Source organism: Chiloscyllium plagiosum, unplaced genomic scaffold, assembly GCF_037043375.1.
Source record: "Chiloscyllium plagiosum isolate Xiang-an unplaced genomic scaffold, Cpla_swu_hap1 HiC_scaffold_2, whole genome shotgun sequence".
In the NCBI taxonomy this organism is placed as follows: domain Eukaryota; kingdom Metazoa; phylum Chordata; class Chondrichthyes; order Orectolobiformes; family Hemiscylliidae; genus Chiloscyllium; species Chiloscyllium plagiosum.
Window position 1 is genome coordinate 1,783,643 of NW_028270140.1, and position 21,327 is coordinate 1,804,969.

The window sequence follows — 21,327 nt, forward strand, 5'->3', positions numbered from 1 at the left end:
CTGGAAATGCCTCCCTTCACCTCCCCAACTTTCTTTTTCCTTACCCAGGATTAAGTAACTTCCTTTTTTGACCAAATCATTTGTCACCTAATTTCTCAATCACAGCTTACTGTCTATTGCCTTGACTGTGCCCACAAATTGTTTTCTTCTCTTTAAAGTACCTTGGTGTGTTATTTTTAAAGGAGAAAGTGAGGACTGCAGATGCTGGAGATCAGAGCATTCCTGAAGAAGGGCTTATGCCCGAAACGTCGATTCTCCTGTTCCTTGGATGCTGCCTGACCTGCTGCGCTTTTCCAGCAACACATTTTCAGTGTTATTTTTAAAGCCCAATCAACTACATCAATGCAAGTTATTGCTCTGTAATGTCGCAAGAAAATTCATAGATTTTTCTATCTTCAAATAAAACAAACTTCAAAAAATGATCCAAGCCAGAATGCTATATACCTGTTGTCCCCGAAGTGAATATATACAGAAAGGTGGACTTCAGATTGATGGTAGATTTCCATGTTCCTGACACAGGGCTGTCTGGTACTTCTTCCACTTTATCTGCGAGGGTATTCACTCCATGGAGAGTACATGTTTTCCCCATAACCCAGACAGATATGTTATTGTCCTGGATGTTGGTCAGAATGTCCTTCACAACATCAACTAGATCTGCAAGTTCAAATAAATCAGAATTTTATAAATACAAAAATTGCATATCGTAAGCACTTTCTAAACAATATTATTCACTACAAAATAATAATTGTGTATTGGCATAAAATTTAGATTCAGATCTATAAATGAATTTTATCCTTAACATACATGCCAGCTCTTCGACAGAGAAATGGAAATAGCATACAGTGATACTCCTGTTTCCACAGTTAGTATACTACTCCTCTGAAGGTGCTTTCTTATTCTGTAGAATATGAGCACTACGAAGGTCAACCTTATTATGATCTCGTAAGAAGGTGGTGGTGAATTGCCATCATGAATCACTGCAGGGCACATGGTGTAGATACAAGAATAGAGAGTTCCAGAATTTGTACAGGATAATAATGATGTATCAAGTTATAACCGTATGTGACTTAGAGAAGAGTGGTGTTCCCAAAGTGGTCTGTTCCCTTTTCTACTAGATGATCAGGGTTGTTTGTTTGAAACATATTGTTGTTGGAATTTTGTTGAGTTCCTCCAGTATACACTGAAGAAATATACACACTTCTGCCTTTGAGCACAACGGCAGAGGGAATGGATATTTCAGCTGATGGATGACAATCACTTACTACTTTGTGCTCACGGTGCTAAGTTTTTTGAGTGCTGTCAGGTGGCACTTATATCACAAGCCTCTGTTATGCCTTGTAGATGATGCACAGGCTCTGGACAATGAGCAGTCCTGCTCCTCAGATGCTGCCTGACCTTCTGTGCTTTTAATCTAGACCAAAAGAGAAAATGCTGGAAAATCTCAGCAGGTCTAGCAGCATCTGTAAGGAGAGAAAAGAGCTGACATTTCCAGTCTAATTGACCCTAATCTAGTCCCGTTTGGCCCATATCCCTCTAAATCTTTCTTATTCATGCACCTAACCAAATATCTTTTAAATGTTGTAACTGTTACTGCATCCACCATGTGCTCTGCAGTTCATTCCATACATGAACCACCCTCTGTGTAAAAAGGTTGCCCCTCAAATCCCTTTTAACCTTTCTCCTCTCACCTTAAAAATATGCCCCCTAGTTTTGGACTCCCCCATGCTAGGAAAAAGACCCTTGCTATTCATTTTATCCATGCCCCTCATGATTTTATAAACCTCTCAACCTCCTACATTCCAGTGAAAAATGTCCCAACCTATCCAGCCTCCCCTTGTAACTTAAATCCTCCAAACCCAGAAACATCCTGGTAAACCATTTAGGAACCCTTTCCAATTTAATAATATCCTTCCTACAGCAGGGTGACCAGAACTGTATGCAGAAAAAAGTGGCCTCACAAATGTCCTGTACAACCTCAACATGACGTTCTCAACTCCTGGTCTGGCCAATGAAAGTTGAGGATAAATACTCAAATAAAAGGAAAAAAACTGCAGACGCTATAAATTAGAATTAAACAGACTAAGTGCTGAAGAAACTCAGCAAGTCTGGCAGCATCTGTGGAAACAGAAACAGTTAACATTTTGAGTCCGTCAATGTTGTTCTTCAGAACATGATGAGTCACAGAGGAAGAGTCAAGAAGAATTTGAATTAGCTAAGTACTATGACAGTGGGAGCTTCAGGGAGATGCTGAGATGTTAGATTCACTTGATATCTCTGGGCAAAGATGATGGTAAATGCTTCAGCATGTGCTTTTCACTAAAGATCAGCCTCAGCCATCATTGAGGATAGGAATGATTTTGAGATCAGCTTTTCTGGCTTATTGTTTAACTGTCCACCACTGGAATGCAGAGCTTTAACATCACCCACAGGTTGTGGGATCGCTCCTTGTCTACTACTCAATGGTGCTTCCGGTATTTATGCCTGGAAACTCTCCTTTGATGTAGCTTCACCAGGTTAACATCTCCTTTTAAGATTTGACTTGTGCTACACCTGGCACGCTCTCCTACACTTCCCACCAAACTTAAGAGCTGGTTCTCGGCCCTGATGGTGATGATAGAGTGGCGAATGTACCAGACCATGAGGTCACATGTTGTGATTGAATATAATTCTTTTCAATTTATTTCTTCATGAGATGTAGGTGTCACTGGCCAGGCCAGGAATTATTGTCCATCCCTAATGGCCCAGATTTCCTTCCCTCAAGGACTTTAGCAAGCCAGATGAGTTTTCATGACAGTCAACAATGGCTTCACATTCCCAATTTTTGTTTCTTGAAGATTTTATTAAAGTCAAATTTTATGATCTATGATGGTGGGATTCCAGATGGAAGTCAGAGGATTGGCCAAGGGTTCAGGATTACTAATCCAGTGACATTACCACTACACATTTAGCACAGTGCTGGTGCCATGTATGCTTCATTATTCTTCCCACGATTTGGTGTCATGTAGGTCACACCTGTTGTGTTATAGCTACTGTACTGTCATCTTAATTCCAACCAAAACCCTCTGCCTTTCACCCCTCAACCACAACAGCCTTTCCACCTACTTAATCCTTTTTCTGATCAATACTACCAGACCCCTTTTGTTTCCCTCCTTTTGTTATTGTACCTGAATACATTGTAGCCAGAATATTAAGTTCCCATCCCTCCTCTTTTTATTGTAATTCTCAATCTGCTGAGACTGGCATAATTTATTTTTAATCATGAAACCAAGAATTCCCATAGCGCCCAGTCTGTGTCTAGAACAGTACAGCAACATTTGTTCCAGTCAATATCTGCAATGGGGAAATTAAGGAGATAGGCAAAGCAATTTCCCGAGATCTAATTTAATGTCCTGTTGTGATCCCATCAATTTTCGAACAGAAATGTTAAGAAGAGTATATATTTGTTTGGATGACAGCTACCTGTTGCTGATGTACCCCTGAAAGCATCTGCCACCCACAAACTTTGAGGTGACTGCAGTGAACAGTGTCAAGGTTAAGGAAATAGACCTGTTCTGTTTTCTTTCACCTGATTATAGTATTAGATATGGGACAGAATAAAGCTATTCCTTAACCTACTCAGTAATGTACCTCATTTCCCATTTAGAAAAGCACATTTTACTGCACTAATATGATACTTGTCTCTTCCAGCATCACTTATTTTTATGATTCCATTTAGTAGCTTTGGATTCTTTGATTGTGTCGGTGGTTCCAATTTGAGTCTTGAACAACCCTGAAGGAAAACTGACTAATTCAATAAAACCAAAGTTATGAAGACGTGGTTCAAAAAAAGGTCTCACGCAGTTAAAACAGAGTTGTGTTTCGGTTTGTTTACAGCATTTAGCGAATTCAGCAGCTTTACTTTCAGGCTGATTCTGGCTCGGTAAGACTTATCCATCGGGACTGACACTGGATAATACCTAACTAATAACACTATCATCTCATAGCACTATATTATCATAGCACTTCAATTGAGATAATAATTTTATTGTGTGTTTACCAAATTAATTGAACTTCAAAACCTACAGATCCTTAGAACAGTATAGGTTCATTGCTTCAAACAAAGCTTCATTCAGTTCCAGATAAAGGTGAAGGAACTACAAAATAAAATCTCATGACTCACTGAAAAAAGAAATCAGCACAAGAAACCAGCCACTATTCAGACATCAGGCACCATGCAAAAACTAGAACAATCTGTGGTGCTCTGTTTTATTCTGAATGTAAGAGAAAGGATCAGAAACAGGCCTTTTAGTCCCTCAAACCTCTTGTTTCTCATGAAATGCAAGTTCCTTTCTTTTGTGATTCAGTAGTTTATTGTGGTTTCAAGTATTATTAGCTTAAAATAAAAAGAAAACTGTGCACTTCCACAAAACCATTCCCAAAGGCAAATTAAAGCCCTTGAGCCATTGGAGATTTGAAATATAATTTGAAGGTGGTGGAAAATACAGAACTTACTCATCAAAATCTAAAATGAAAACCAGGAATACTCCAATGGCAGATTTGTCATCAGAGCTATGAAGGTTTCTTCATGTCTGAAATATCCTCATTTTTTTGTCTTTTTTCGTTGAGACATTTGTGGTTTGGTTCTTCTCTTGAGCAAAGGATTTGCATCAGAAATAACTCTTTTCTCTTATATATATTTATGCTGTATTCTGACATTAACTTCATTTGTATACCAAATACTTATTACATTGACTTGAAGAGAAGATGGTTATTAGATATTAAGCTAAGGGAAGACACAGTGACTCATAAAGGTTTATTGAAACCCCAAACTAGATTTAGATACAAAGCAACCTCTTGTTTTCAAGATTTGGAGATGCCGGTGTTTGGACTGGGATGTACAAAGTTAAAAATCACACAACACCAGGTTATAGTCCAACAGGTTTAATTGGAAACACACTAGCTTTCAGAACGACGCTCCTTCATCAGGTGATAATCTGATGATAATCTGATAATCACCTGATGAAGGAGCGTCGCTCCGAAAGCTTGGGTGCTTCCAATTAAACCTGTTGGACCATAACCTGGTGCCGTGTGATTTTTATCTTTTTTTCAAACCCACAAGATTTTGTGGGATAAGATTTTGTTCCATTTATTGCCTCGTCCTTCCTCTACAGCAGGGCTTTGGGAAATGTGAATTCCCTGATGGGATGGTGGGACATCCAACAGCACTGAAGCAGCAATGCTGACAATGCAGTGGACATTCTGATTTGACAGTGCTATTGCAAGGCTCTTTTAACTGAGTGTGATTTTACTTTTGCTGGTTGGTGTGACCTACTGAAAAGACCACGAGCTTCTGTAAAATAGGACACATCCAGCTTTGGTGTTTGAAATAACCCATCACTAAGTCAACCTTTACTTATACGTGCATCGTACATGACACTGACCTCACAAGCTCAGAGCCGGTTCCTAGAGAGAGCAGAACCCCTCACTCTCCTGTTTATGATTTTTATTATCCTATAATTCCTAATTAACATGTTCAGAGAAGTTATTAAATACCTCTGGAGCAGGTGGGACTGAACCCAGGCCTCTCAATTCTGGATTAGGGATACCACCTCAGAACCACAAGAGGGCCTCCCACACTCCTGTTTATATCTGTCAGCCAGGGCTCTCTAATTGGACCAACTTAACAGTACACTTAGGGAGGGAATTCCACGATTTTGACCCAGGTACAGTAAAGGAACAGTGATATATTTCCAAGTCAGGGACGGTGAGTGGCTTGGAAGGGTCCTTGAAGGTGGTGGTGTTCCCATGTATCTCCTGTCCTTGTTTCTCTAGATGGAAATTTTGTTGGTTTTGAAGGTCCCGTGCAAAGAGAACTTCTGTAATGCAGCTTCTAGATGCTGCAGCTGCTGTTACTGAGTGTCAGAGCAGAGGGAGTGGGTGCTCTCAAATGTAGTGCCAATCAAGTGGGCTGCCTTGTCCTGGCTGGTGTCAAGCTCCTTGAGTGCACCATCCAGGCAAGTGGGGATCATTCCATCACACTCCTGACTTGTGCCTAGTAGATGGTGGACAGGCTTTGGGGAGTCAGGAGCTCACTGCAGGATTCCTAGCCTCTGACCTGCTCTTGAAGCCATTGTATTTATATGGCCAGTCCAGTTCAGTGCCTGGTCAATGATAATCCCCAGAATGTTGACAGTTGGATAGATTTTTGTGTTGCAGTTGTTCTGGAACACCTTGGCTAGGGACAGTTAGTTTTGCAACACAACAGTTTAATTCTATATTGTCAGAGCCCATAGCCTTTGCATATTCAGTGACTTTGGTCATTTCTTGATATCATGCACAGCATAGCACAGCACAACCACCTGATGAAGGAGCGTCGCTCCGAAAGCTAGTGTTTCCAATTAAACCTGTTGGACTATAACCTGGTGTTGTGTGGTTTTTAACTTTGGTTGAGGATCAGCATCTATGGTGCTTAAGACCTCAGGGGAAAGCCAAGATTAATCATCCACTTTGCACTTTAGGCTGAGCATAATTGCCCTGTGTTTACACAGAGCTGCTTGGCTTCCACTTCATTGAGGTTGGTGATGTTTGTGGACCCCACCGCTGATTAATTGCTTCATTGTCCACCTTCACTGACAAACAGGTGTGGTAGGTCTGCAGAGTTTAGATCTAATCCATTGATTGCAGGATTTCTCATGTTCATCTACAACATGTTGCTTCTGCTGTTTGTAACTTATTTTCTGTGTTGTAGCTTCGTCAGTTTGATACTTTGCTTTAGGCCTTGGAACACTGATAGTCACCATGGATCTTCTCATACTCCAGACATGTCTATCTCACAAAAAAACTCATTAAAAAAAAACTTAAATTCCATATCAACCAATCCCTTAAAACACTTCCATTTACAGCAGCTGATAAGATACAAGTCACTTGTTGCCTATATGTTGGTAAGAATGTATAAAATATTACAAAGTTAAAAATCACACAACACCAGCTTATAGTCCAACAGGTTTAATTGGAAGCACACTAGCTTTCGGAGCGACGCTCCTTCATCAGGTGGTTGTCCACAATCACCTGATGAAGAAGCAATGCTCCGAAAGCTAGTGCTTCCAATTAAACCTGTTGGACCATAACCTGGTGTTGTGTGATTTTTAACTTTATACACCGCAGTCCAACACCAGCATCTCCAAATCATAAAATATTACAGACATTTCTTTGGGTTTTCATAAAATTACTGCAACAATTATAAACCAAGGGTCATACAAAAACAAAATCAGTAAAGACTTTGCATATTTGTTAGTTACTCTGACAACCCTTTGTCCTATATTTGGCAGCACAGCAGTGCGGCATTAACTGAAGAACAAATCTGTTGGAAACACAACAACACTATTGTTTTTAGTTTACAGTCTGGAATGAGTAGAACTGAGGCTAAGCAAAAGCTTCCAATGACAATTGGCACAGACATTTTATCAGGTTTGTACCAGTTGTCAAGAGAATTACAGAAGTTGATGAAAAATGTACTCATTGCATGACAATAAATGCTATAATCTATGTGTGTCGATTACAATCACCTATGTACCATTTGAAAGTGGAGCTGACATGTGGTGATAATATCATAGTTTTCTCAAAACAATGGCAGTTACGCCACAATGAACAAGTGATATACACATTTCAAAGAAACTTCTGGCTTAGAAAATCTATTGAAATGTGAATTGCTTTCTAACCTACACAGTAACATTACATTTTTCAAATGACAAAAGCAGAACTAATATTTATATTAGAGGGAGCCATAGTCATAGACCCCTCCACCCAAGCTGACCAAACTGGAGCTGAGGAGAAAATAACTAACTAGCTATTATCTGAAAACAAAATAGTTGACCTGTGACTATTATATTTCAATGTAACCAATTATCTTGAAGCATTTTGTTATGTATTTGTTATATTATAAATAAATCAACAAATATTGTGCAGTGCCTTACAGCACAGGAAGCTTTTGACAAACTGTAGCAGCACTTAATTTTCTTTATCGTTGTCCAATCGCAGATGTGAATTCTAATTAGAAATCCCGACAGTCAACGTGAAATAAAGAGAGGAAGTGGGAGAACTGACTAACCTCTACCCTTGGTGAATTCACAATGAAATTAGATGGGAATTAGGACTCATCAGCACTGCAAAAGATTATTAAAGTGAAAGCACCAACAAAACCTGTGAGCATTTTGTATTCAAATAGTATTAAAGGGCCAAAGCGAATTGGGAGACAGCTAGATAAGGTTTATGTATGAATTACACATACATGTGAAAACCGTGAAAATATAGCACTTCCCATCAACTTTTCCCAAGGCTCTTCCGTTCATTGTATAATTCGCTCTAGAATTAGACTTGCCTAAATGCATCACCTCACATTTGTCTGGATTGAAAGCCATCTACCACTTTTCCGCCCAACTCTTCAGTCTATCTGTATCCTCCTGTATTCTCTGACAGTCCATAATGCTTTCTGCCATTCCACCAATCTTTGTGTCATCTGCAAACTTGCTGATCATACCAACAGTGCCCTCTTCTTGATCATTTATGTATATTACAAACAACAGTGGCCCCAATACTGACCCCTGAGGAACACCATTGGTCACCTTTCTCCATTTCGAGAAACTCCCATCAACTACTACTCTCTGTCTCCTGTTGCTCAACCAGTTCTTTATCCACCTCGCTAGAACACCTTGCACACCATGTGACTGCACTTTCTCCATTAGTCTACAATGGGGAACCTTATCAAACGCCGTACTAAAGTCCATGTATATGACATCAACAGCCCTGCCTTCATCTAACAACTTGGTCACTTCCTCGAAGAACTCTAAAAAGTTGGTAAGGCATGATCTCCCCCACACAAAACCATGCTGCCTGTCACTGATAAGCTCATTCTTTTCTAAATATAAATAGATCCTATCTCTCTGTACCCTCTCCACAACTTCCCCACCACCGACGTCAGGCTCACTGGTCTGTAGTTACCCGGAATGTCCCTACTACCCTTCTTGTCCAGGGGGACAACATGAGCAACCCTCCAGTCCTCCGGCACCTCACCTGTATTTAAGGATGCCACAAAGATATCTGTCAGGGCCCCAGCTATTTCCTCTCTCCCCTCCCTCAGCAACCTGGGATAGATCCCATCTGGTCCCGGGGATTTGTCCACCTTAATAACCTCTAGCCTACCCAACACATCTTCCCTACTTATGTAATTGATGTTATAACCTGGAATGCATTAACTTAAAGACTTTTGGAGAAACAGATTCAATAATAACTTTCAAATGAATTGAATATATACTTGAAAAATAAATATTTAAAATAATGGAGAAGGAGCACTGGAGTGGAACTAATTTGTAGCTTACAATTTAAGTAGCCTTCCTTTGTGCTGCAAAATTCAATGGTTTCTATATTATTACTGTATCTAGAAAGTTACAAGTTGGAACATATTTATGATCTGTGAGATGCCAATCAATGGGGATCAACGCTTGTTCAACACCTTGTGGAGAGCACAGGTCTTCTCATCAATATACAGCTTTTGACCTTACTGAACTCACCAAGCAAGCTAGATATCGAGAAACCCTGACATGGAACCAGAGCAGGTACCATTCCCCACTTGGTGTGAATGGCCTCTATTTTGAAAACAGGACATCAGGCCCATGGACAGAGGGCCCTGCCACTCCACATGCAGGGTCACTGGAATCTGACATGTACCAGTCTCTAAGAACTCTCACGGCACATCTCCCAACCACTTTCACAAGGCTTCTGCTCTTCAACACTGCTCCATGGGCTACCCCAGTAACGCTCATTGTAACACTGCAGCAAGGAGACTGGGTGCCCAGGGACACACTCCCAGCTCAGGGACTGTCCCAGGTCCCTCACTCACTGTTATCATGCTCACTCACTCAAAGCCTATCTGGATGCTCACAGCATCCCTACCTAGCAGTTTTGTGATTAGTCCCTCAGCCAGAGATATCAGGCTTAAATTTGAGCCATGTGCAGCCACAAAGGAAACTGCTCACAGTGATCAGCTGGCCTCAGCCAAGAACAATGAGGAAAGCTGTACTCAGGGGTTCCCAATACATTATGTCAAGGGCAGCCTCTGATAGGAATCCAGGCCGCACTCAGGGAATCAGAATCAGGATGCTCTCCTCATAAGAGGGGAGAAGCCAAATGTTGGGAATCCCACCATCCTGGAGTCTTTCTGCCCCATTGTGGGTGACTTTGCTGCAGGAGTTTGCGAGAGGAGGGGCTATTATGGGAGATGGAAGTAGTGGTACAGCTCTTACTGTTGATGCAGATGGAAACATGGCGTGTGAATGAAAAGGCAGTGCAGAGGCCTAACAGGATTAATTTGGTTGGAGCTTGGGGTAACTGAGCACAAATGGGTAAGATGATTCAGCAATAGTGAGAGAGATAGAGGAGCTTGGTAGGAGCTGGGTGACAATGGCAGAGATAGAGTGAGTGTGAGAAGAAGATAGTGGAAGTTAACCTGAACTGAGTGAAGGACATTGACATTTTCCCCATTGTGCTGGGGAATTTGCGCACGTCGACTCCTTTCTGCCATGTCCAAGGTAATTGTGAGAGACTGTGCAGGGCAGCTCCAGACTGACAGTGATGGCCCAGGTGCACAACAGGCTTTTAAAGATGGCACAAGTGTACGGGATGCTGGTGAATTCAGGGATATCTGCTGAGTGATGGGTTAGGATTAGTTGTTTTGGAATCGTGTGTGGTATATTGGGGTGAAAATCCAATTTGGGAGATGCCACAAGGGTATGGTATGTAATTGATGACGCAAGTTTGGTAAAATGCAGTAAGACAACCCACTAGTGGTGACAAACTTTCCAAAAAACTTGAGCAACTCACACAAAGCCAAAAAAAAGCATGAAACTTGGCCCTTTATTTCTTTCACATGCACATATAGGGCGGTATTGTCAAAGTTCTCAGCTAAGCCACATAACAGCCATAATTTAGCACAGTGAATCTTTAATCACAAGCTAGCACACTGGGACACTGGCTCTCTAGTATCTAAACACGTACCAACAGCAGGGTCACAACTAGTTTTTTAACCCCCTTGCTTCTGTATTACTGGAGGAGTAAAGCTCAAACATGTCTTTCTTACAAAACTGCCTTTCTTTTCATTCATATCATGTCTCCAGCTTGGGTCATCACCAATAGGAGATCATAGTTCAGTTTTTTGAATGGCATCTTGCCCTTTGAAATGTTTCTTTCTGATGATCCTTTGACATTCTTCAGCTGTGACATTCAATGATTCCCCTCAGGTCTCAGTGTATTAAACACAGAGTCTTTAGACAGCTACTGAATTTATATTCTCAGCCAGCATTTGCTTTGTCTATCTTTCCTTTAAATAAAAACATCTAGGAGAAAGTGAGGACTGCAGATGCTGGAGATCAGAGCTGAAAATGTGTTGCTGGAAAAGTGCAGCAGATCAGGCAGCATCCAGGGAACAGGAGAATCGACGTTTCGGGCATAAGCCCTTCTTCAGGAATCCTTCATTCCTGAAGAAGGGCTCATGACTGAAACGTCGATTCTCCTGCTCCTTGGATGCTGCCTGACCTGCTGCGCTTTTCCAGCAACACATTTTCAGCTTTAAATAAAAACACACTGCATTTAAATTTCAAAATCTCTGCAGGTAATTTGGGGTTATGATTCATCTTCATGACATGCTAGAAATTGTATTAGGTCAGTACCGAATATAAAATAGTTACTAATGATTGGAAGAGGGATATCAAAGAAAAAATCTTTCCACATAGAGATTGGCTAGAATGTGACACCCACTACCACAAGGAAGGGTTGAAGTGAGTTGCATTTAAAGGCAAGTTAGAAAAATACATGAATACAAAAGAAGCAAAGTGATACAATGATGGGGTCAGATGAAGATGAGTGAGAGAATATTTATATGGAGAATAAATGCCAGTTTGGAGTTTTTGGTTAACTAGCCTGTTTTTGTGCTGTAACTAAACTAAATCATTATTATTATTCTTGCTTCTTTATCTGTTTCTTGTTGATAAAACCTTCAATACTTGAATGACCTTCTTCCCATCATAAAGTGGGGATGTTCACTAATGATTGCACAACATTTTGCACTATTCACAATTCCTCCGATCCCAAAGCAGTCCACGTTCAAATGCGGCAAGACTGAGACAATACACAGACTTGAGCTGACAAGTGGCAAGTAACAGTCACACTACACAAAGGCCAGGCAACAACCATTACCAGTGAGAGACAATCTAACCACCACCTTGACATTTAATGACATTAACATCACTGAATTCTCCACTATCAATATTCTGGGGGTTACCATTGACCAGAAACTCAACTGGATTCTCCATATAAACGCAGTGGCTACAAATGCAAGGTCAGAGGCTAGGAATACTGTGGAAAGTAACTCACTTTCTGACTCCCCAAAACCTGTTCACCATCCACAAGGTACAGCTTGTGGAGCACTGAACAGTCAAGGGGGCGTATAGCACTGGGTCGGTTGGTTAGTGTGGTCTCCCCATCCCTAAATGAGTAATCTTGCTCTTCTCTGGACCATTCAAGAAAATCCTCCTCATACAGAGTTTGGAACCTGATGTCTGTCACTGGGTAAAATTGCAATATCTGACGTGGTGTGTGATTGGCTTTAAATCTGGCCCAGTGGTGTGAACATCAGAAGGTTTTAGCAGCAGCAAGTCCTTCCACCTCCAGCACTATACCATCTCCTGAGAAGGATCTCCAACAGCCTGGTTACACAAACACTGAGGCAAAGAGCAGAAGGCTGTTTGGGAGAAGTCTCTCTGAGCCATGGTAGACTGAGTGCCACAAATCTAACAAAACTCAACAAAACACTAACTGAAAATGGAAAATTAGGAAGTTAAGGTTTTAGTATATTAGGACAAACTGACATAACATTGCACAGAGAGCACATGAGCAGGCCCTTCGGCCCACCAGGTCTGTGCTAACCATTATGCCATTCTAAACTAATCTTTTTGTACACATGGTCCATATCCCTCTATTCTCATATCTCTGTCTAAATGCCTATGAAACATTGCTGCCATATCTGCTTCTACCACCTGCGTTGGAAGTACGTTCTAGGCACCTACCACCTTCTGCATTAAAAAACAAAATCCCGCACATATCTTCTTTAAACATTTCTCCTCTCACCTTAAACCCATGCTTCTCAATATCTGACATTTCCACACTGGGATCAAGATTCTCACTATCCACAGTTTGATTGTTCTGATAATACCTTGGTACAAAAATACTAAGAAGGGCTTAGCACATTATCATGTTGAAAGACATCAGGTCAATGTTATTTACCAAACACAATATATCCGACAAATGAATGATTTGAATATGTATCAGTGGAATTCTCCCTTTCAGAGGATTGGGAGGATATGAAAGGAAATGGACAATCAAGAAAGAATTTTGGGAATACTTGGAAAATAAAAAAAATTCCAATCCAAAACTTTTTCTTGGACTGTAATTGCTGAGCAATTGGCCCCAGTATTACACTAAATTTCTGTTGAAAATTCAGTTTTATTCACTTGCTTTAAATTAATACACAAGGATTTGCTCAATGGGTCTGATATAAAGTTTTGCTTTTTTTAAGTTAAATATTATTTCAAGTTAAAAAGGAATTTACAATTAATTACAACAAAACTTACGTTGTGATTCCATCATTAGCTACAATGTTCTGATTATAAGTTTACACAAATTTGCTCTGACAACATCTAATATTGCAGTGTAATCAATATACTATATTGAAATACCCTACATCTACCTCTTATTGAAAAAAAGGCAAACAGAATCTCTATAAACTTGGCAAAGAAGGGAAGAAATATACACTTCCCAGTAAACATGGAAGCTAGGCGAAGCCATTCTGCCCCTCAAACCTGTTATGCATTTTAATTAGATCAAGATTGATCTGAATCTTAACTCCATTGTTAGTTTTTTGGAGTGACTCTTGTGGTGTGATCCAGTATTTATTGCGTGTCCCTAATTGCCCTTGAGAAAGTTTTGCAATCTCAATACACCTAATTAACAAAATTCTATCAATCTTGTTTTGAAATTTTCAATTGATTATACCTCAACAGCTTTCTGGAGAAGAGAATTTCAGATTTCCACTGTGCATCACCCCTGATTAATTTTAAAATGATGTGCCCATGACCTGGAGCTTTTCCTGAAACAATTAGTTGTTTTCCCTATCAAGCTTATCAAATACTTTTATCACATTAAGTGCCTTTTTATCTTCAATACTTAAAAGAACACAATTTCACTCTATTCGTAAACTAAAACGAGGAAATGTTTGGATAATGGAAATCTAAAGCAAAAACAGAAAGTACTGGAGAAACTCAGCAGGTCTGACCGCATCTGTGGAGAAAAAGCAGAGTTAACGTTTTGGGTCCAGTGACCTTCCCAGTGTTGTACTGCCAGTGATCCTGCCTTACCTCAGTTATATATCTACTTGAAGGATGATATGCAAAACAATTTTAATCACTTTATAGCAGCTTGTCTTCATCTGGCATGATTTTCACATTTAAAAAGACAGTGGTATTCTTACATCTAGGCTACAGGTAATATTTATATTACACTTAGCTTCACTATTCCATACTTCAAACTTTGAAAAGATTCTCTCTATCTGGAACAATCTATATCAGTTCCAGCAGCATCTCTCAGAAACACCTCAACCCAATAAGCTTTTGCTGAAATCAAGAATAAAAAAAAACCTACAGACCAAGTATGAAGGGCCAATGATCTAATAAATCTGTTTTATGTCTATGAATCATTTTCACCTCAGTTGTTTGACATACCCAATGCAGATTAAATGTTAAGACAAGATCCCTGACACCAAAATTCTTAAATCAAAAGCTGGCCTGTAGGAGTGGATGTTTTGACTAAAGAACCAATAACAAACAGCAACACTCATCACAAAATGTGGTGTACAAATTTGAAATAATCCTGAGAAAACCTTTGATGGAAGATTAACAACAGGGAAGCAACCTCCTGGAGATAATGGAAACAACTTAAAAATGACTTTGAAACAATACCAACTTGGTAAAGCATAGTGAGAAGTTCCCAACAGATCATCTCATGCTTTCAAGGTCCAAATGCAGCTGATAACGTTTCACCTGAAAAAAGCAAGCTTGGTAAATCTCTGCTGGATGTGCATTCTAAGATATAAATGCACTCATCAGTGAAGAAACTGACTGCAGGAAATGGAGTGGTGATATTTTGGCTGTCTTTCTGAATGTTGAAGGACAAATGAAGGAGTAGCATGGGTCATGGTTTCAGGCCATACTCAAGGGAATTGTGCACAGATTCTAACCTCATACTTCATAGGGATAGCTGAGCTACAGTTTCATATAATCATAGAATCCCTACTGTGTGGAAACAGGCCCTTCAGCTCAACAAGTCCACACAGACCCTCTGAAAAGTAACCCACCCAGACCCATTCCCCTATTACTCTACATTTCCCCCTGACTAATGCGCCTAACCCACACATCCCTGAACACTATGGGCAATTTAGCATGACCAATTTACCTGACCTGCACGTCATTGAATTGTGGGAGGAAACCCATGCACAGAGGAGAATGTGCAAACTCCACACAGACAGTAACCGGAGGTGGGAATACCCGGGTCCCTGGCATTAAAAGACAACCATGCCAACCACTGAGCCACCATGCCTTCCTTGAGGGCAGGTCATTAGCTGGGGCACAGACCCAGGTCCTATGTTCCAGATCCATATTTGAAGTATGCATTAGTGAACATAAGTGCAATATAAATCTTGCCAGTGGCCTAGATGGAAGAGTAACACTATCGTTTTTAAATCTGAAAGGCATGCCAGATGAAAACAAGCCACTGAAAAATGTTTAAAATTGTTTTACATATTATTCTTAAAGCAGATGTATGAGTGAGCTAAGGCAGATCCAACTGGTAGTACGACATTATCTCTGCATTCTCTCCACACTTGCTGCCAGACCTGCAGAGTTTCTCCAGCATTTTCTGTTTTGGTTTCGGATTTCTCAGGTAAATGTAAAAAGGCCAAATGCAATGGACAGTAGAGGATGAGAGATCTCCCAGTGCCCTGGCAAACATACCCACCCCATCCCAGTGCACCAGCTAACATTCCCACCCCATCCCAGTATCCCAACTAACATCCACACCCCATCAGGGTCCGAGCTAACATCCACACTCCATCCCAGTGCCCCAGCTGACATCCACACCCCATCCCAGGGTTCTAGCTAACAACCACACCCCATCCCAGTGCCCCAGCTAACATCCGCACCCCATCCCAATATCCCAGCTAACATCCACACCCCATCCCAGTGCCCCGGCTAACATCCACACCCCATCCCAGTGTCCCAGCTAACATCCACACCCCATCCCAGTGTCCCAGATAACAACCACACCCCATCCCAGTATTCCAGCTAACATCCACACCCCATCCCAGTGCCCCAGCTAACATCCGCACCCCATCCCAATATCCCAGCTAACATCCACACCCTATCCCAGTGCCCCGGCTAACATCCACACCCCATCCCAGTTCCAGCTAACATCTGCACCCCATCCCAATATCCCAGCTAACATCCACACCCCATCCCAGTGCCCCGGCTAACATCCACACCCCATCCCAGTGTCCCAGCTAACATCCACACCCCATCCCAGTGTCCCAGCTAACATCCACACCCCATCCCAGGGTCCTAGCTAACATCCACACCCCATCCCAGTGTCCCAGCTAACAACCACACCCCATCCCAGTATTCCAGCTAACATCCACACCCCATCCCAGTATTCCAGCTAACATCCACACCCCATCCCAGGGTCCCCACTAACATCCCATTCCCCATCACGGTATCCCAGCTAATATCCGCACCCCATCCCAGTATCCCAGCTAACATCCGCACCCCATCCCAGGGTCCTAGCTAACATCAACACCTATCCCAGTATCCCAGCTAACATCCACACACCATCCCAGTGCCCCAGCTAACATCCACACCCCAGCCCAGGGTCCTAGCTAACATCCACACTCTATCCTAGTATCCCAGCTAATATCCATACCCCATCCCAGGGTCCTAGCTAACATCCATACCCCATCCCTGTATCCTCACTAAAATCCACACCCCATCCCAGGGTCCTAGCTAACATCCGCACCCCATCCCAGTATCCCAGCTAACATCTGCAACCTATCCCAGTGTCCCAGCAAACATCCACACCCCATCCCAGTATCCCAGCTAACATCCATACCCTATCCCAGTGCCCCAGCTAACATCCACACCCTATCCCAGTATCCCAGCTAACATCCACACCCCATCCCAGTATCCCAGCTAACATCCACACCCTATCCCAGTGCCCCAGCTAACATCCATACCCTATCCCAGTGCCCCAGCTAACATCCACACCCTATCCCAGTGCCCCAGCTAACATCCACACACTATCCCAGTATCCCAGCTAACATCCACACCCCATCCCAGTATCCCAGCTAACATCCATACCCTATCCCAGTGCCCCAGCTAACATCCACACCCTATCCCAGTATCCCAGCTAACATCCACACCCCATCCCAGTATCCCAGCTAACATCCATACCCTATCCCAGTGCCCCAGCTAACATCCACACCCTATCCCAGTGCCCCAGCTAACATCCACACCCTATCCCAGTATCCCAGCTAACATCCACACCCTATCCCAGTGCCCCAGCTAACATCCACACCCTAACCCAGTATCCCAGCTAACATCCACACCCCATCCCAGTATCCCAGCTAACATCCACACCCTATCCCAGTGCCCCAGCTAACGTCCACACCCTATCCCAGTAACCCAGCTAACATCCACACCCTATCCCAGTGCCCCAGCTAACATCCACACCCCATCCCAGTGCCCCAGCTAACGTCCACACCCTATCCCAGTAACCCAGCTAACATCCACACCCTATCCCAGTGCCCCAGCTAACATCCACACCCTATCCCAGTGCCCCAGCTAACATCCACACCCTATCCCAGTATCCCAGCTAACATCCACACCCTATCCCAGTGCCCCAGCTAACGTCCACACCCTATCCCAGTATCCCAGCTAACATCCACACCCTATCCCAGTGCCCCAGCTAATATCCACACCCTATCCCAGTGCCCCAGCTAACATCCACACCCTATCCCAGTGCCCCAGCTAACGTCCACACCCTATCCCAGTGCCCCAGCTAACATCCACACCCTATCCCAGTGCCCCAGCTAACGTCCACACCCTATCCCAGTGCCCCAGCTAACGTCCACACCCTATCCCAGTGCCCCAGCTAACATCCACACCCTATCCCAGTGCCCCAGCTAACATCCACACCCTATCCCAGTGCCCCAGCTAACGTCCATACCCTATCCCAGTGCCCCAGCTAACGTCCATACCCTATCCCAGTGCCCCAGCTAACGTCCACACCCTATCCCAGTGCCCCAGCTAACATCCACACCCTATCCCAGTGCCCCAGCTAACGTCCATACCCTATCCCAGTGCCCCAGCTAACGTCCGTACCCTATCCCAGTGCCCCAGCTAACGTCCACACCCTATCCCAGTATCCCAGCTAACGTCCATACCCTATCCCAGTGCCCCAGCTAACGTCCACACCCTATCCCAGTATCCCAGCTAACGTCCACACCCTATCCCAGTATCCCAGCTAACATCCACACCCTATCCCAGAGCCCCAGCTAACGTCCACACCCTATCCCAGTATCCCAGCTAACATCCACACCCTATCCCAGTGCCCCAGCTAACATCCACACCCTATCCCAGTGCCCCAGCTAACATCCACACCCTATCCCAGTGCCCCAGCTAACGTCCACACCCCATCCCAGTATCCCAGCTAACATCCACACCCTATCCCAGTGCCCCAGCTAACGTCCACACCCTATCCCAGTAACCCAGCTAACATCCACACCCTATCCCAGTGCCCCAGCTAACATCCACACCCCATCCCAGTGCCCCAGCTAACGTCCACACCCTATCCCAGTAACCCAGCTAACATCCACACCCTATCCCAGTGCCCCAGCTAACGTCCACACCCTATCCCAGTGCCCCAGCTAACATCCACACCCCATCCCAGTGCCCCAGCTAACATCCACACCCCATCCCAGTGCCCCAGCTAACATCCACACCCCATCCCAGTGCCCCAGCTAACATCCACACCCTATCCCAGTGCCCCAGCTAACGTCCACACCCTATCCCAGTGCCCCAGATAACATCCACACCCTATCCCAGTATCCCAGCTAACATCCACACCCTATCCCAGTGCCCCAGCTAACATCCACACCCCATCCCAGTGCCCCAGCTAACATCCACACCCCATCCCAGTGCCCCAGCTAACATCCACACCCCATCCCAGTGCCCCAGCTAACGTCCACACCCTATCCCAGTGCCCCAGCTAACGTCCACACCCTATCCCAGTATCCCAGCTAACATCCACACCCCAGCCCAGTGCCCCAGCTAACATCCACACCCTATCCCAGTATCCCAGCTAACATCCACACCCCAGCCCAGTGCCCCAGCTAACATCCACACCCTATCCCAGTATCCCAGCTAACATCCACACCCCAGCCCAGTGCCCCAGCTAACGTCCACACCCTATCCCAGTGCCCCAGCTAACGTCCACACCCTATGCAGTACCAGCCAGTCCCTGGGCTCTCTCCCTGACCCATTGGTCTACATGAATGCAGTGACCAGGCTGTGATTGAGCAGCGGGACCGCTCTTACCTTCTCCCACAACCAGGCTGTTCGCTCCGGAGCTGTCCAGGCAGTGTAACAGGGAGCGGCTGCGGAGGTTACTGTTCAGGAAAGCCACGGCACATCCCAGCTTGGCCAAGCCGAACCACACACACACAAAGTCGGGCTCGTTACTCATCAGCAGAGCCACCGTGTTTCCCGCTAGCAGAGCCGGCTGCTCCCTGAGAAAGAGCCGGGCGAGCCGGTTACTGCGGCTGTCTACCTGGCGGTAGGTGAACGCCTGGCCCTGGTACAGCAGGAAGGGTTTGTGTGGGTTAGTCTGTACCTGCTGGCTGAAGCGCTCCAATACAGTGGGCACCCTCCTGCTCAGGTAAACCATCAGCAGCTTCAGGCCGAACCTACTGGCTCGGAGCAGAAAGCACAGATCCTCAGCTAGGCACTGCACACTGAGGCTCAGCACAAAGCCTACAGCCAGGATTCCTGTTAGTGCTGCTACAACCAGAGCTAACATCGTCCCCAGAGCACAGGCACACACCGACAGCAGCTACTGCTCACAACAATACTCTCCCTGCAGCACACTCACTCTCTCCCTGCAGCTCCCAGTCTCTCCCTGCAGCTCCCACACACTCTCTCCCTGCAGCTCCCAGTCTCTCCCTGCAGCTCCCACACACTCTCTCCCTGCAGCTCCCACTCACTCTCTCCCTGCAGCTCCCAGTCTCTCCCTGCAGCTCCCACACACTCTCTCCCTGCAGCTCCCACTCACTCTCTCCCTGCAGCCCCCACACCAACCCTCCTGACCACCCCTCACAAGGAGTGACTTTCTCGGCTGCAGATAAACAGCAACTTCAGCGAGCATACAGTCTTAGCAAGAACTGTCTTTCAGCATTGACTAAGGCGGGACATCCTGTACAGCTGAGCCTTGGGTAAGAGATTGTCCAGCTCCTGAGTTTGGCTGCTTCTCTGCCACCACTAACAGCGTGGTGTTCATATCAGCTCTCAGTCACATTCCAGGAGGTGGTACATTGGCAGCAAATGAGGCAGGTGCTGTAATCGATGTTGGTGGTTATTCAATGTGGGGCTGCCTGTATATTCTCATGAACTGGCTGACAGATCCAGGGTTTGTGTCCCTGTCTCACTGAAATTTAGTCAGTGAGCTGACACTGTCATAAAAGCAGAAGTCGCACAACACCAGGTTATAGTTCAACAGGTTTATTCAAATAAACTGTTGCACTGTAACCTGGCGTCATGTGACTTCTGACTTTGTCCACCCCAGTCCAACACTGGCACCTCCAAATCAACTCTAATGCAGAAAGACTTGCATTTAGATAGTGGCAATCATGATCTCATGATATCTTGCAACACTCAATGACAGTGAAGTTTTGGCTTGAAGCCAAGCCTGTGTGGTCAGGTGGGACCTGTGAGAGCTAATGTGTACAAATCAAGCTCCTACAGAGCAGTGTGATACTGACCAGGCCAGCCCCCTGCATCTCTGTCAGACACCCAGACACATTGCCCCGCAGCAGGGAAGGGCTGGCGAAGCAGGAACAAGTCCAAAGGTTGTTCCCAGGAACACGGTTATCGGGAATGGGCAGGAAAATGGAATTGAAGCCAAGCTGAGATCGACCACATTTGT

The 21,327-nt window shown here is 44.2% G+C and overlaps 1 protein-coding gene across 1 annotated transcript in view; it reads right to left on the reverse strand.

Moving 5' to 3' along the window:
• Positions 1 to 20,614, reverse strand: part of slc27a6 (solute carrier family 27 member 6) — a 76,575-nt gene extending 55,961 nt beyond the window's left edge. The window contains exons 1-2 of the mRNA XM_043718061.2: positions 19,725 to 20,614; positions 445 to 654 (exon numbers count right to left, since the gene is read on the reverse strand). Of these exons, the coding sequence (XP_043573996.2) occupies positions 445 to 654; positions 19,725 to 20,205 (691 nt within the window). The 5' untranslated portion in view covers positions 20,206 to 20,614. The remainder of the gene's footprint in view (positions 1 to 444; positions 655 to 19,724) is intronic.
• Between the last annotated feature and the right edge of the window lie 713 nt (positions 20,615 to 21,327).